The following is a 13,150-nucleotide window of genomic DNA, read 5'->3' as shown; positions in this document are numbered from 1 at the left end:
GGCCCAATGGTTAAAAAAAATGTTGCACAGTACTCATCTCCAACACCAATACCACACTATTTACAAGTGGTTAACATTCATTGACCGTACTCATGTTCATGAACATGGATGGATGATGTGCAGATTCAACCCTGGCCATGATTTGAAAGTCATGATTTTAGAATTATGAGCTCAGATGTTATACCAGGTGTGCCATAAGTGAGCATGTACAGATATAATGGGCAAAATAGTTTCAACTACAGTAAAACCTTGGATTGCGAGCATAATTCGTTCCGGAAACGTGTTTGTAATCCAAAGCACTCGTATATCAAAGCACTCGTATATCAGTTGTGATCACGTGACGCTCGGCAGACAAAGCGTATACGTACTACTCGTATTGCAAGACCTCGCTCGTTTATCAAATTAATATTTATTTAAGAATTTTGCTCGTCTTGCAAAACACTCACAGACCAAGATACTCGCAACCCAAGGTTTTACTGTATATGTAAGAACATTACGACCGATTCAACATTGCTTATCCTACAGATTGGGCCCTGCCATATAGAGTAATCATGGGTCATCCAACACTGGCCTTTACAGATGACATGACCACAGCAGAAAGTATGTTTGGGTTTAAGGACTTTTAAACATGTACACAAGAGGACATATATAACCTTAAATTCCCAGAGGTTTTGTACTTGGGTAAAAACGTGGTTCTTTAGGCCGTTCATCAATATTACTGCATTACTGCCATATAACAGAAAACTATCATAGGCCGACACATTTCGGGGAATGAGAGGACTTACTAAATTTTGGTCAGAGACTACAATTTTCACAGAGGGGGGGGGGCTTGAGAAAATGGGCCAGTTAAAAATAAGTTTATGAATGAACAGTTTTGAATCTACTGAAAATAGAACTTAAGTCACTGGGTTCACAGCACAGCACATCACTGCTGCTGTCAGTTGGTCACATTTGCTCAAATTAATCTAAGACAAGAGGACCAGACAGCACAGAGGGAATGCCGATGGGTTGTTTTTTGCCATATGCACAATGGCTGTGTGCTTTTTCACACGTCTTTTCAGTCTTGTTTGAAACGGAAGGTATCTTTACTGCACACAACTAAAGCATGGACCTGTGAACATTGTCAAACATATCACCTCCGCAAGCCTGCCCTTGCTGCCCCCACAACTGCACTTAACTCAAAACCTGCAAAGAAAACCGAGACATCCCCACAGTGAGTGTACATTCGTTGCACAATAGCAGTAAGAATAGCAGGAAATCTACACTGCGCAGCACGCAATGGCTCAAACTAAAACAATGCTAGATTTGAAGTTTTCGTGACTGCAAGGATCCATACTCTTTGGTTCTTTCGGTAAGGTCACGTAGATGAAAAAAAAAGAAAAATAGTGATTTAATTTGATTATGTCTATTTTTATTCTTCTTTATTATTTTTCACCTACGTGACTTTTACCGAAAGAACGAAAGAGTATAAAACAATGCTCCGTACTTAACATATAAATTACAGAATGTACAAGTAATGTCACTCATCTGTCAGATCTTTAAATTTGGCAAATGTTATCCCCTTAGAATAAAGCCACAGGTGCTTGTTTTGGCTTGTCCTAAAATGCCGGTCACCCCGAGCATCTCTTTGAAGGTCAAACAAACGATTGTGAAAACCTCAGTCTACATGTGTCATCCACTAAAGGTAGAGAAGCTGTGGTTTGGCCAGCTTGTCGTTCCAACAAAGGCACATTTAATATTAAACAATGGTTGGCTTGTCAAACAGGTAACAGTATTATTAATGTTTTAATATTATTAGTTTGTTTTAATAACATTTCTATTTGAGTATGTACATTGTGGGAGCTGGAGTAAAAGTGTGCCACTAAAAATAAAAATGAGTTTGTGCAAAATATGTTTTCCATCAAAAAAGTTTTTAATAAGGGCATGTTAACTGTGAGGACATACAGATTGAAAACTATGGACATTGTCAAAGAAAATGGGACAAAAGCACAACAGTGTGACAATAAACATGGAGAGGTGCCCGCTTTGGAGTTACAAAGCTACAGAACGAGGAGCACACTGACTAGAGAGCATTGCAAGTTACAAACATCTTTGAATGTTAAAAAAGTAAGTTGACTTGAGCAGGACACGTCCTTGTGAGGTTTGATGACTGGTGGTCGAGACTAATGAGCGGCAGGCGAAGGAGGGAACACACCCGGAGAGACATCCACCATGGAAAAGGAATGATGAAATTAGTGTGTGCGCAGGAGATTAATTGTTGCATCACAATATTGAGAGATGGAAATGGCTTGGGGAACCCTTTATATCGCGGTGATAAAACTATTTGGAATGATCAAGAACGTATAGTAAAAGCAATCCCATCCCAAGACGATTTCCAATTAGAGATGGACTGACCGAGAAAGGAGAGAGAGCGTTTGTACATGTGGGGATTAAAATATTGAGGTATTGGATTACAGGATAGAGAATGAAGAGTCTCTGGATACATGGTGGCAAGATATTAACTACTTCGCCTGGTATACAGGAGTTCGGAAGTTCGATCCCGACCCGGACTCCTGTATATTTTGAGTTTGCATGTTCACTCCGTGGTCGTGTGGATTTTTCTCCGGGTCCTCCAGATTTTCCCTCCACATTTACAAAGCACATGTTTAGAATATTTGACTGCTATAAATCTCCACCGGATGATAAGCCACTTCGTTGAACTATCATTTGGGGCCAGGTCACCTTCTGAAAATAGATCGAGAGCTCAAGTGGACCTTACCTGGTAAAATAACATTATTTTGTAAGTAAAATTTTCAAGCGAGTGCCACACGGAGGAGAAGGAAACCCTCAAAATGTGGCTAGAACAGGTGAGGATAATGTAAATTACTTTTATAAATGCAATGGCATTAGCTTCTCTACAAATTGCTCAATGGAAATTTGGAGTCACCAAACCCTTGTTTATAATTTTTCAAACATCGTTTTGCTGTAGACGACAACATTTTGACTCGGGTGTAAAGACTTTGCAGAGGCTTCATTGGCTCAGAAGGCAAAACAGCATTTACTATTATACTCTCTCTGCACAAAACAACAACTGCTGCTATCACGCGATTGCATTAAATAATTATTATACGACATACATACAAACGTTATTGAGCAAACACCATCATGCTGACAAACATGTGTCTACAGTACAACTGTCTTTGTGCAGAATGTCACTGAATTGGTTGTCAAAGCACGGTGCCAAAGTGTCACTCGCAGCCGCGTGGAAGCACTGCGGTTTTCGGAAACGAACCGGCTGGAGTTTGTGTTGCTCAAGCGTAAAGCTGTGATGAAATTCCTGGGGAATGTCTTGTAGCCAATGAAATTTTTGATTGCGTGTTGCACATGGGGACACATGTATGCACACGTGAAAGCGACGTCAGGAAGCAGTTCATGTGATATAAGGACGGCTAAACAGACAATGCCATTAAGCCTAAAAGCTGAATCCATGAACAGCTGCTATTGTGGTGCTTTCATGGATATTACAAGTTTTTGTTGTTGTTTGGATTATTATCCACTTATGCTCAAGGTGTCACATCATTGAAATACATTTCCACTTGGAAATCTCACAGCAAGCAGTGCATCATGATCCATTGTCAGAGCAGCCCCTCGATGGTGACACCACAGAATGATCTCTGAAGTCCCTTCGATAGCCTCGTGTACACTCGGTGGTGTGCCTTTTTAGATGCCTTGTAGCATGGCAGTCAAACTAAAACACCATCTAGTTATTACTTTAAATATCCTGAATTAAATGGAATTATATTTCTAAGATTATTTTGCTATGCTGTTATGGGCGACTGGGCCAAAACCCTTAACTGGCTACACTTGAGAATCTGTTTTAATCATGGGTGGCTGCAGATTTGAACCCATGATCAGTGTCAGCTTAGTGCTCTGACATGCTATTAACCCCTCAGCTTCCCAGCCACCTCGCGGATCATAACATGTTATGGATACTATAATTGTTAACACTGTTTAATTACGACTAAAGATGAATATACGAGTGAGCGATAAACGGCAATAAGGGTGAAAATTTACAATCGACTGCTGGATGTGGCCCTCCACAAACAACTCCATGTCTGTTATGGCTGTTGTCTGACCATACTTCAACATGATGGTGGCCAGAGCTGGTTCAGATATCATTTGCCACTGAGGGTTTGCCTTGGCCAGGAATCAAACTCAGATTTCTAGGTCCATAGCACAGTCCACCAACCACTGCCCTATCCAAATACAATATACACACCTAAAAGAAACTGTTACAGCTCTGACCACACCACCTGGAAAGCACCCAATCCCATCGAACCTCGAAAGCGAACAAGCTTGGATAGTGCTAGGATGGGTAACCACCAGGCACAACAAATCAGGTGTAATTCTAGATTTGAAGTGTAATAGGCGTTGGGGCAATTGAGGGCAGTGCAGCATAATCCATTGTAGCTCTCCTCCTTCAAGTCGTCAATTTATTTTTGGTTCACACATGGCACCTTTCGGACAGCAATCTGTCCCCCAAAGCGACATCAACCTTCCCCAAATTGCACTCATCTGCATGGTGAAGTATGGTCAAATATTCCTCAAGGCCTGCAAAGCGTGGAGAAGCCCTCATCCAGCAATGAATTGACAATATGGCTGTACACGAGCTTGATGCAGCTTCAGTAACGTTATGTGATATGTAACAGACTAAGTACAATAACATTATTTTTTCTTGTACATATTTAAAAACTATATTTTATAAAGCCCAATTGAGAAGCAATCAGAAAAAAAAGTGTCATAGTTATAAATGTAATAAGGTGATATGCACTGGTATCAGACCAACCATGTCATAAACATTGGTTCTTGTTAACAAGAAACCGCATCCAGTCACTGTTCCCAAAACAAACCGACAATGTTGCTATATCAAATGTTCTTTCCTCTGCAAGAATATTCCTATTTCCACTGCCCCTGGATATTTTTGGCCAGGTTACATCTACTCGCGTTAACACCCTCGTGGGCTACATTTCTAACACAGGCCTGGAAAATTCTCTCCGCCACCTGTCCAATTCACTTTCACCTTATGTCAGTGTGAGGCCCACCTCGAGAGACTCGCACGAATCCCTGTGACACTGCCGAGTCAGAATGTCTGCATGGTGTATTTCCTCCACAGGTGCCTACACGTTAGTCTGACGGTGTTGGTCATAAAAGACATGACACCAGCGTGCAATTAGAATTTGGTAGCTGTGTCAAGCACAGATTTCGTCAACAGAAGCAAAAAAGTTTGAAACTTAGTTACGCAGATAATCCAGATATAGGGTCGTAATCAAACACTACCTCCTGCACCCCAGGCGAGGTAGTCAACATCTCGCCACCACGGCGCCCCAATTTCAGTAAGCAGTGTATCATCGTGTGTCCGAGACTTTCCTCGCGTAACTACTTCTGAAGTCGCTGTAATTGGGTCTTTTACCCACACTGCATGGCACTAGTTTAAATTCCCTTCAAAGTGTTTGTTGCACAGTAAACATTCCACAATGTGTCACCATAACAAATTAAATGTCAAATTTAACTGAAAAAGTACATTTAATGCTTACTTTTTTGTACATCCATTAGTGACTAAGTGAAAATCCTCAACTCCCTTCCCTTGAAACCCAGTTTCAATCTGACATGGCTACTCAGATTCAAACCCAGGAATTCTCTACCGTGCCAGCTCAGAGCTCTGATACAATGTGATGATATGTGATGCTTTGCTCACTTTTGAGTTTCAGAATTTTTTTTATCATAACCTGAGCAAAATAATAACTGTATATGACAATATAGAAAAATAGTAAAGTATATGAACCTGCACTTGGCAACCTTACACTATACACAACCTAAAATTATTATTTGGTATGGTGTGAACATCGGCATTCATGAAGACAATGACGGTGATTTGTAGTGTTGGTCACACCTTTTTTTATGTTGTGCTGAGCTTAATTGGTGCTTAAGAGCAATTGCCCAAGGAGGCCTTAAGATAATGTGCGGGATATTGCTTGTCTGTGTGTGCATACTGCTATAGGTACATGGTGCAGTGTCTTTGTGTGCCTTTCCAGCCTTCATAACTGCTTGCTCACAGCACTTGCCCCGACAGCTTGCATAGGGGCTACATGGGGATCTTTTTATTGGTTTGTACCTGGATAAATACCTGCTGGTCTATGAACAAAATACACTTGCCTGTGCTTGCAAGTGGCTAGTAGCGTTTTCCTCTGGAAAACAGCTGGTTATAATGTTTCAAGCTTCTAAGCCCAGTAATGATGACACCCAGAACATGTCCCACTTCAATTACAACAACAAGATGACTCGTAACTCCCCCTCCACACCCTTTTCTGCTCCGTCTCTCACCCTTCCTCCATTTTACTCAAGTGACAGCGTAAGTGAAACTATTTAGATAGATACGCAGAGAATAAGTGAGGTTAGAAGGTCATGTCACTCTATGAGTCTAGTTTCTCTGAAAACCAATACAAGTTGTCGAGGGCTACCTCCATACGCTAAAGAAACATCTGCAGGCAACAGCGAATAGTTGCCCGACAGTCAAGACAAACGAATGACTACAGCGGCAGTGTGAAAACTGACAAGCACCTACCAAGACACGACAGAGAAAGCCGATGGAACGATCCTGAAAAACAAAGGCACAGTGAGCTTGGGAGCTTTGCGTCGCCATGCTCAGTCTGACGACCGCACCGGCGCATTAGAACGAAGCCTGCGCGCACCTGCCATACCGCAAGCAGGGTCACCACGCCCAGCGAACCAGAGCTCCTCACGATCGTGCCCCGACTGGGAGGCCAACGGGCTGCTCGTCGTTGGCGCTCGTGCAGCCACATGCCACAGCGGTAACGCCCATGCGCACTTGCCCGCGGGTGAGCATACTAATGGTATATAAATAATGGCAAGCACACGGAAGGCACGCAGGACTTAAATAGAGCGCAGCTCTACTACGATCCAAGGAGATGTACGCCAACTTAGCTTCCACATTTGACATCTATGTTATAATGAGCTGTTGGGTTTGTGCAGCATTTCAAGAAAATAGTGCACTGGAAACGTTTCTTATGACTGCCGATGTGCTTTGAGACAGCATGCACAGTGAAAGGTGTTTCGGAATAAGCCCAATGATGATGATAATGAGGAAAGGCTCCTGGTGAGCGTGACATCATGTGGCCACAGAAGCACCGCGACTCAGAGGGACCCTTGCGCCCTGTGGGCAACTTTTTGCCATAAATTTTATAATTCCTGCAAATTCATAGCCAATAAATCAGGGAAAGGTTGACTAATTATTGCGGATGGCAAACCACATGTAAAAACAACAACTCTCAAACGAGCATCACAGAAATAAATGTCAAATGTGCATCATCCTGAAATGCGTGGCTGACTTTATTTTTTTGTTAACCTCTTCACGAAAATAAAATTTGACAATGCCCAATTAATAACCGAATCAGAGATTGAGTAACATTTGGTAAATACATCAACGGCAATTTTACAACCTCCAGCCAAGGAGGGGCATGTTCCCCTTTGCTTGGTTCCCAGCCAACCTTCCCTTTCATCTCAATAAGACTTAATTACATAAATGTCACTCACAAAACAACAACGCCATTCATCACTACCGCTGTTGTCATTCCCATCACTATCATTATAATTTTAATGACCTCTTAAGTTACAAATGTGAACCTTTTCAACGGCAATGTCTTAAGTACTGTTTTCCCAGTGAGACATTCTTGTCACGGCTCTTTCTAAAAAAACTATCTAAATAAACTGTGGCGGAAAGTAACCTTGGCAGATATCTTGATAAAAATAACATTTGTAATGGGCACGCACTTGTTTACACAGACATGTGGCTCTGTAAAATCTGCATACTGGCAGGGAAAGAAGTGCAATGCTCACTTCAGTCAAATAATTATTCACACTGGATAACAGTAAAATTTCCAATGTGTGATAAAAAATATAGATGTTGATTTGGCGAGGTCTTTCACAACAGAAATGCCGGATAATGTTAAATTGCACCTCTTGTGAACGGCGCAGCTTGAGTAAGTTAGTGGTTTGTGAATGCAAGGCTCCGTGTGGAGATTGTGAAGCTCTCGTGGGGATGTATAGTTGTGATTGCAAGTGTTGATTGAGGGGTCGCTGTGGGCAGAGACTATTCTTGGGGATATTTTCTGCGAGTTTTTAACAGCAACCATGGACTTCGGTGAGCAATTTAATGGATAATTTTATAATAGGTGATGCCATGTAATATTTATACATCAACGTGAACTACCCGCTGTTGCCTTGACAGTGTAAATTTGGCATTAGGAAAAGCCTTGACTTGGTGTTTCTCTCATGGGAAGTTAGGTGCTGGAGGTACAGGGGGGCTGGACTATGACATATCCACAGTGTTGAGGAGCATTAGAAATTCAATAAAGGCTTCGTGGGGTCTCGGGTCGCATAGGGAGCTGGACGCCAGAAGCATTGACTTTTGAACAGATATGAGCATTGTAATTGGTTTAACTACCTTTTCATCACATTTGGATGATTATAACAGAAATGTTCGCATAGAAAGTGAATGCTTTCCTCCAGTTGATTAAGCAGGAACTGAAATGGGTTTTGAAAGCAACTCTACTGAATCGAGTTTAGGCAGATCTCCGCGAGTGTTCACAATTTCTCTTTCGTACAGCGAGTGTGCACAGCCTCCTGCAGAGCCCAGGCTGCCCCTGCAGCGGCACTGGCAGACAGCCCCACGCTAACAAACTACGCTGCCACTAATCACTCTCGACACGACAGCATCAAACGATGCTTAATACAGCGTCTGCAACACTGGGTAAATAATCCCTCTGGGGAAACGAAAACAGCACATCCTTGCGTACAGAGGCGAGCGTGCGCCGTCAGCTGCGAGGAGCTGTGGGGCCGGCCAGGATGAAAACGCTACCAAAAAGTAATCTTTGCTAATTCAGTTACGATGCAATCTCCACAGATTCATAAATATTAAATGCTTCACGCAGATATTGCTGCTGCCTCAACCACTTGCAACTTAACACGAAATCTGACCTCTCTAATCTTCAAACTAGTTTGTGGGGTACAGGAAAATGTCCTCCTATGTGCGATGACATGCGGGGGCACCATCATTGGCCTTTAACTCCTCTCATTCGTGGGAAGAAGCGGAACATGGCTGAAAGGATTAACTTACCACCGCTTCCAAGTTACACATCTCATCTACGCTTGGATAACTTATTGGTCGGCGTGGGCCCTGGTGCAAATAATGAAATGGGGTCCCCTTTCCAACTTCCCCCAACTTCAGAGCTCGACGCCTGTGACCCGTGCGGCCCCCAATGCCCCGGTACGATCGCACATCCTGCACACTGGATGCTCCGCCACTGTGGACAGAGCAGCGCACCACTGAGAAAGCTCAAGGCAAGGAGAGTAGCGGAGAGGGGGAACGCTGAGACAAACGCAGTGGAGCCCGGGGCAATGTCAGGGCACGGAGCGGCAAGTGCGCTTGGGCCTCACTTCCTGGCGATGATGAAGGGGCTGCTGCAGGCCGAGGGCTGTGCGGGTGAGCGCTGGCCAGGACCATGGACCATGCCGAAAGCGCACGTCGTGAGAAGCCCACGCTGCACGCATCCGCAGCTCCTACATCGTTGACAGGAGTGGCGCCCTCCCTCGCTCGTGAGCCACGCGCACTCCCCGCGACGCTCCGCGCACTGCAGGACGGAACGCACACGCACGCGCGTGCACATCGTCCGTCAGCAAGGAGCCGCTTACAAAAACTCTTCACGACACCAAGCCGATGGAGATAGGACGTCAAACGGCAGCGAGCTAAGATACATTCCACAAGGCTGTAAATATTTCTACAGCTGTTTCCACAAATGGTAAGACAATATTTATAAGACATTACTAGAGCTGAAACAGGAGAACAGGACATGTTCAGAAATACAGCAGCACGCTAAAGAAAATAACTATCAAGAAGGATTAATGTTCACTTAAGACTTTTTAGACAAGACATATGTACACGTGCATAGTAGTAACTAAAAGCAGGTCGATAGGCCACTGTGACAAATCATTTTGGAACGTTTGGGGTCAGACGCTTTCCGGAGACTTGATGTAGTTGTACCTAAAGATGATGACCCATTTTGCTGGCATAATACTTTATTCAGCTATGGGTGGTTCATTCTCAAATGAAATGAGTTTCAGAAACAACAGTGAACATGTCGCGTCTTAAGCCAAAAAAGGGGTTCAATGTGGGTTTGAAACAAAAACAAAGCCGGTGTTTTTGGCGAATGTTCCTTATGCAAGCCTAATGGCGAAAGTCCATAGGCCTGAAGCATTAATTTTTTGATTATTTATATAAACTCAACCTCTAATTCATGCATAGAGCGGTCAAGCTCTTACACCTGACGCTTGAACGCATGAACGCGTGTAACCCGTACAACAAAATCAGGCGATGCCCATCTTCACTGATAGCTCTGAGCCAGTGGTGGAGATTCCACATTCCTATCATGATGGCCACTCCATAGGTCAACCATTGTGAACTTAAAAAAAGTGGTATTTATTTTATTAACCCTTAAAAGGAAAGATGGTCTGATTCAGCCCTAGCTGATATTTGAACTTGGAACCTTACAGTTGTTAATAAAGCGCTTTTGACCACAACTGCTTGTCTAAGTGCAAGAAAAAAGCCTTTTTTCCAATTGACTGCTGGATGCTGATCACTTGCCCAATGCCACGCGAGTCTTGGGGGTGAGTCGATCTACACCTAACCAGGCTGCTCCGTGTGGGTTAGTGAAGGTGGGGAGCATAGAAGTACAGGACAATAGATTTTGTTGCACTGCCCTTTGCTTTCTATTACTGCTTCATGCATTCTCTGTTGCATGCAAAGTATGGTAACGCCCAAATGCTTTTTACACCTTGATAATTAATTTTAAACAGGCCAAGGTGCAAAATATTCAGGAGGAATGGTGACATTTTGTAAATGTGGATTTTTTTAATATGTATCTAATTAATTATTGCTTATTTACATTATGGGAGAAGACACACTTTAATCAGCTCAAACATCACCATGATATCTTGGTGACAGTATAAATAATCGACATTGTTACATTTGATGGATAATTCTCATAAAGTTAAGTTATTTCTGTGAAACGTGCCAACCATTCCCTTTATTCCCTGTACTTTTTTTCTGTCTTCATTTTTAAACCCTTTGGACACTTAACAGAACACCGAACATGGAGTTATCTAATATTTGGGCTACCCAGTGTCATTCTAATAGAAATATATCCCTCCAACAAAGAATGCACACTTACATTATTTTACGTTTCACTACCCCATTCTATTACGCATTTACAAATCATACAGAATGTACACTTACGTAATTTCGGGGTTGCAATAGCTAATGTTATATTAATAAATTGTGCAATCTGCTTCACTGTTTTCAGTGAACAAAAATATATGACGCACTCATTACCATGAAAGAACAATCCTCGAGCAAGCTATAATCGTAGAGGCGTGGCTGAGGAAGAACTGGTCTGCCCGTGCCAAGTGAGCATGCTGGCTCATTGGAACAGCTCCTCCCCATTTGGGGAGGCCTTCATCCAGCAGCAGATTGATCATGGCTGATAATGATGGACCAACCGCCTGTTCAAAGGACATTTCTAAACTACTGTGTCTTCTGAACATTTCAAACTATTAAATTTTGCAAACTAATCAGACGGACTCCATTTTACTAGGATGTCATGTGAGAAAACATTACCTCGTCTAAATTCAATTTAATTCCGATATTTGCACTTTGGTTGACATTTAATAGAAATAGACTATGTAATCGCCATGCAGTGCATTTATTAGGTACTGCAGTAATATGGATAAAATAGCGAAAACAACATTATTTCAAACGTCTACATGTCTCCCACCAATTTCAAGAAACTAAGTTCATATTCCATAATAATTGAGATGAGGTTAATCTCCTGATGAACATTGTCCAGCCCAGTTCCGGTGTCATTTGCTTACAACTTTCAATGATACATAGGCGAGGGTAACAGACCGCTTGCGGGTTTGTCGCACACACACACGATCTTTGATTAAACCACACAAGAAATCATCCATTGGGGTCATGCCAAGCAAATGCAGGGATCCACACAATTATTCCACCTTGGCCAATCCATCACACAGATTGTGTCATGAGAAATGTGGGGTGTCTAAAAACGGATCTCCTTGTATTGTACACATTACTGTACGCTGTGCACATAGGTGGTTAAAGTGACTCATCTGCGCATGTAACAGCAGACCCAAGAACAGAACAATCTTCTCAGTCTATTCAATATTAACATCAATAACGATCAAGTAGAACTTCAAAGCCCATCTGAAAACATGCCATCTTGCATGACTCGATTACACATCGGATCACATTACTTTAAAAAGGGAGAGCCTTTTTTTTATTCTGACTTTTGAGAAATCAGTTTTGTTAAACTCTTCACTAGCAAGCCTCCCCAAACACCACAGCAAAAGAGTCCACAATGTAACCATAGCAAAAACACAAGGCTTTCCCCTCAGCGGCAGGTCATGTATTTTACACCTAGGCCTTCAGTGCTATCTTCCCGCAATTAAACCGCCTTCAAATAACCTCACCATGACACTAGGGCTATAGGCTATTTTCATTCGACGTAACCAGCCCATATTCAGTGACAGTAACCTTTATCGAGTGAAATAAAGTGTTTTAATACGAGGCTCAACACCTATGAGAGTTACGATACACTAATTGCAGAGAAATTAATACATGGTGACTGAAGCCATCAAGGATGTACCACTATTACGCAGTATGACAGGATGCTGCATCACAAATAGACATCACATAGCCCAAATCGATGTCATTACCAAAGAAACAAGAACAAACTCACAACCAGTCACATTTACTCGTACGACCACCAAGCAAGCAAAAATGCTGTAAAACAAAAATAACACAATCATTATTCAACAGGCTTCCCCACAAAAAAAGAACTGAAGCACTACATCTAAAAATCTAAATGTCACGAAAGAAAGTTTAAATAAATCTGAGATGATGCTACGTTACGTTCTAGCTAGTTTTACTTCAGTTAGCCAACTGGCCCTCCGATCACGCCACACGAAAAATACCAACGTAGGCGGCTAGGCCAGCTAGAAGGCTCTGGCGTGTCAAAGA

At 42.5% G+C, this 13,150-nt stretch overlaps 1 protein-coding gene across 7 annotated transcripts in view; it reads right to left on the bottom strand.

Annotated features, from left to right (window-relative positions):
- LOC144933384 (F-box only protein 34-like) overlaps nt 1-13,150 on the bottom strand; it is a 50,353-nt gene that overhangs the window by 4,833 nt on the left and 32,370 nt on the right. For 4 of the 7 annotated variants that reach the window (XM_078858090.1, XM_078858091.1, XM_078858093.1 and 1 more), the window contains exon 2: nt 9,493-9,686. The exons of the other annotated variants lie outside the window; for them this stretch is intronic. In XM_078858090.1, the coding sequence (XP_078714216.1) occupies nt 9,493-9,566 (74 nt within the window). In that variant the 5' untranslated portion in view covers nt 9,567-9,686. The remainder of the gene's footprint in view (nt 1-9,492; nt 9,687-13,150) is intronic. 7 annotated transcript variants of the gene reach the window in all.

The sequence above is a fragment of the Lampetra fluviatilis genome, chromosome 7, assembly GCF_964198595.1.
Source record: "Lampetra fluviatilis chromosome 7, kcLamFluv1.1, whole genome shotgun sequence".
Classification (NCBI taxonomy): Eukaryota; Metazoa; Chordata; class Hyperoartia; order Petromyzontiformes; family Petromyzontidae; genus Lampetra; species Lampetra fluviatilis.
The sequence above is the reverse complement of the archived record's forward strand: the minus strand, read 5'-3'. Positions and strand labels throughout refer to the sequence as shown.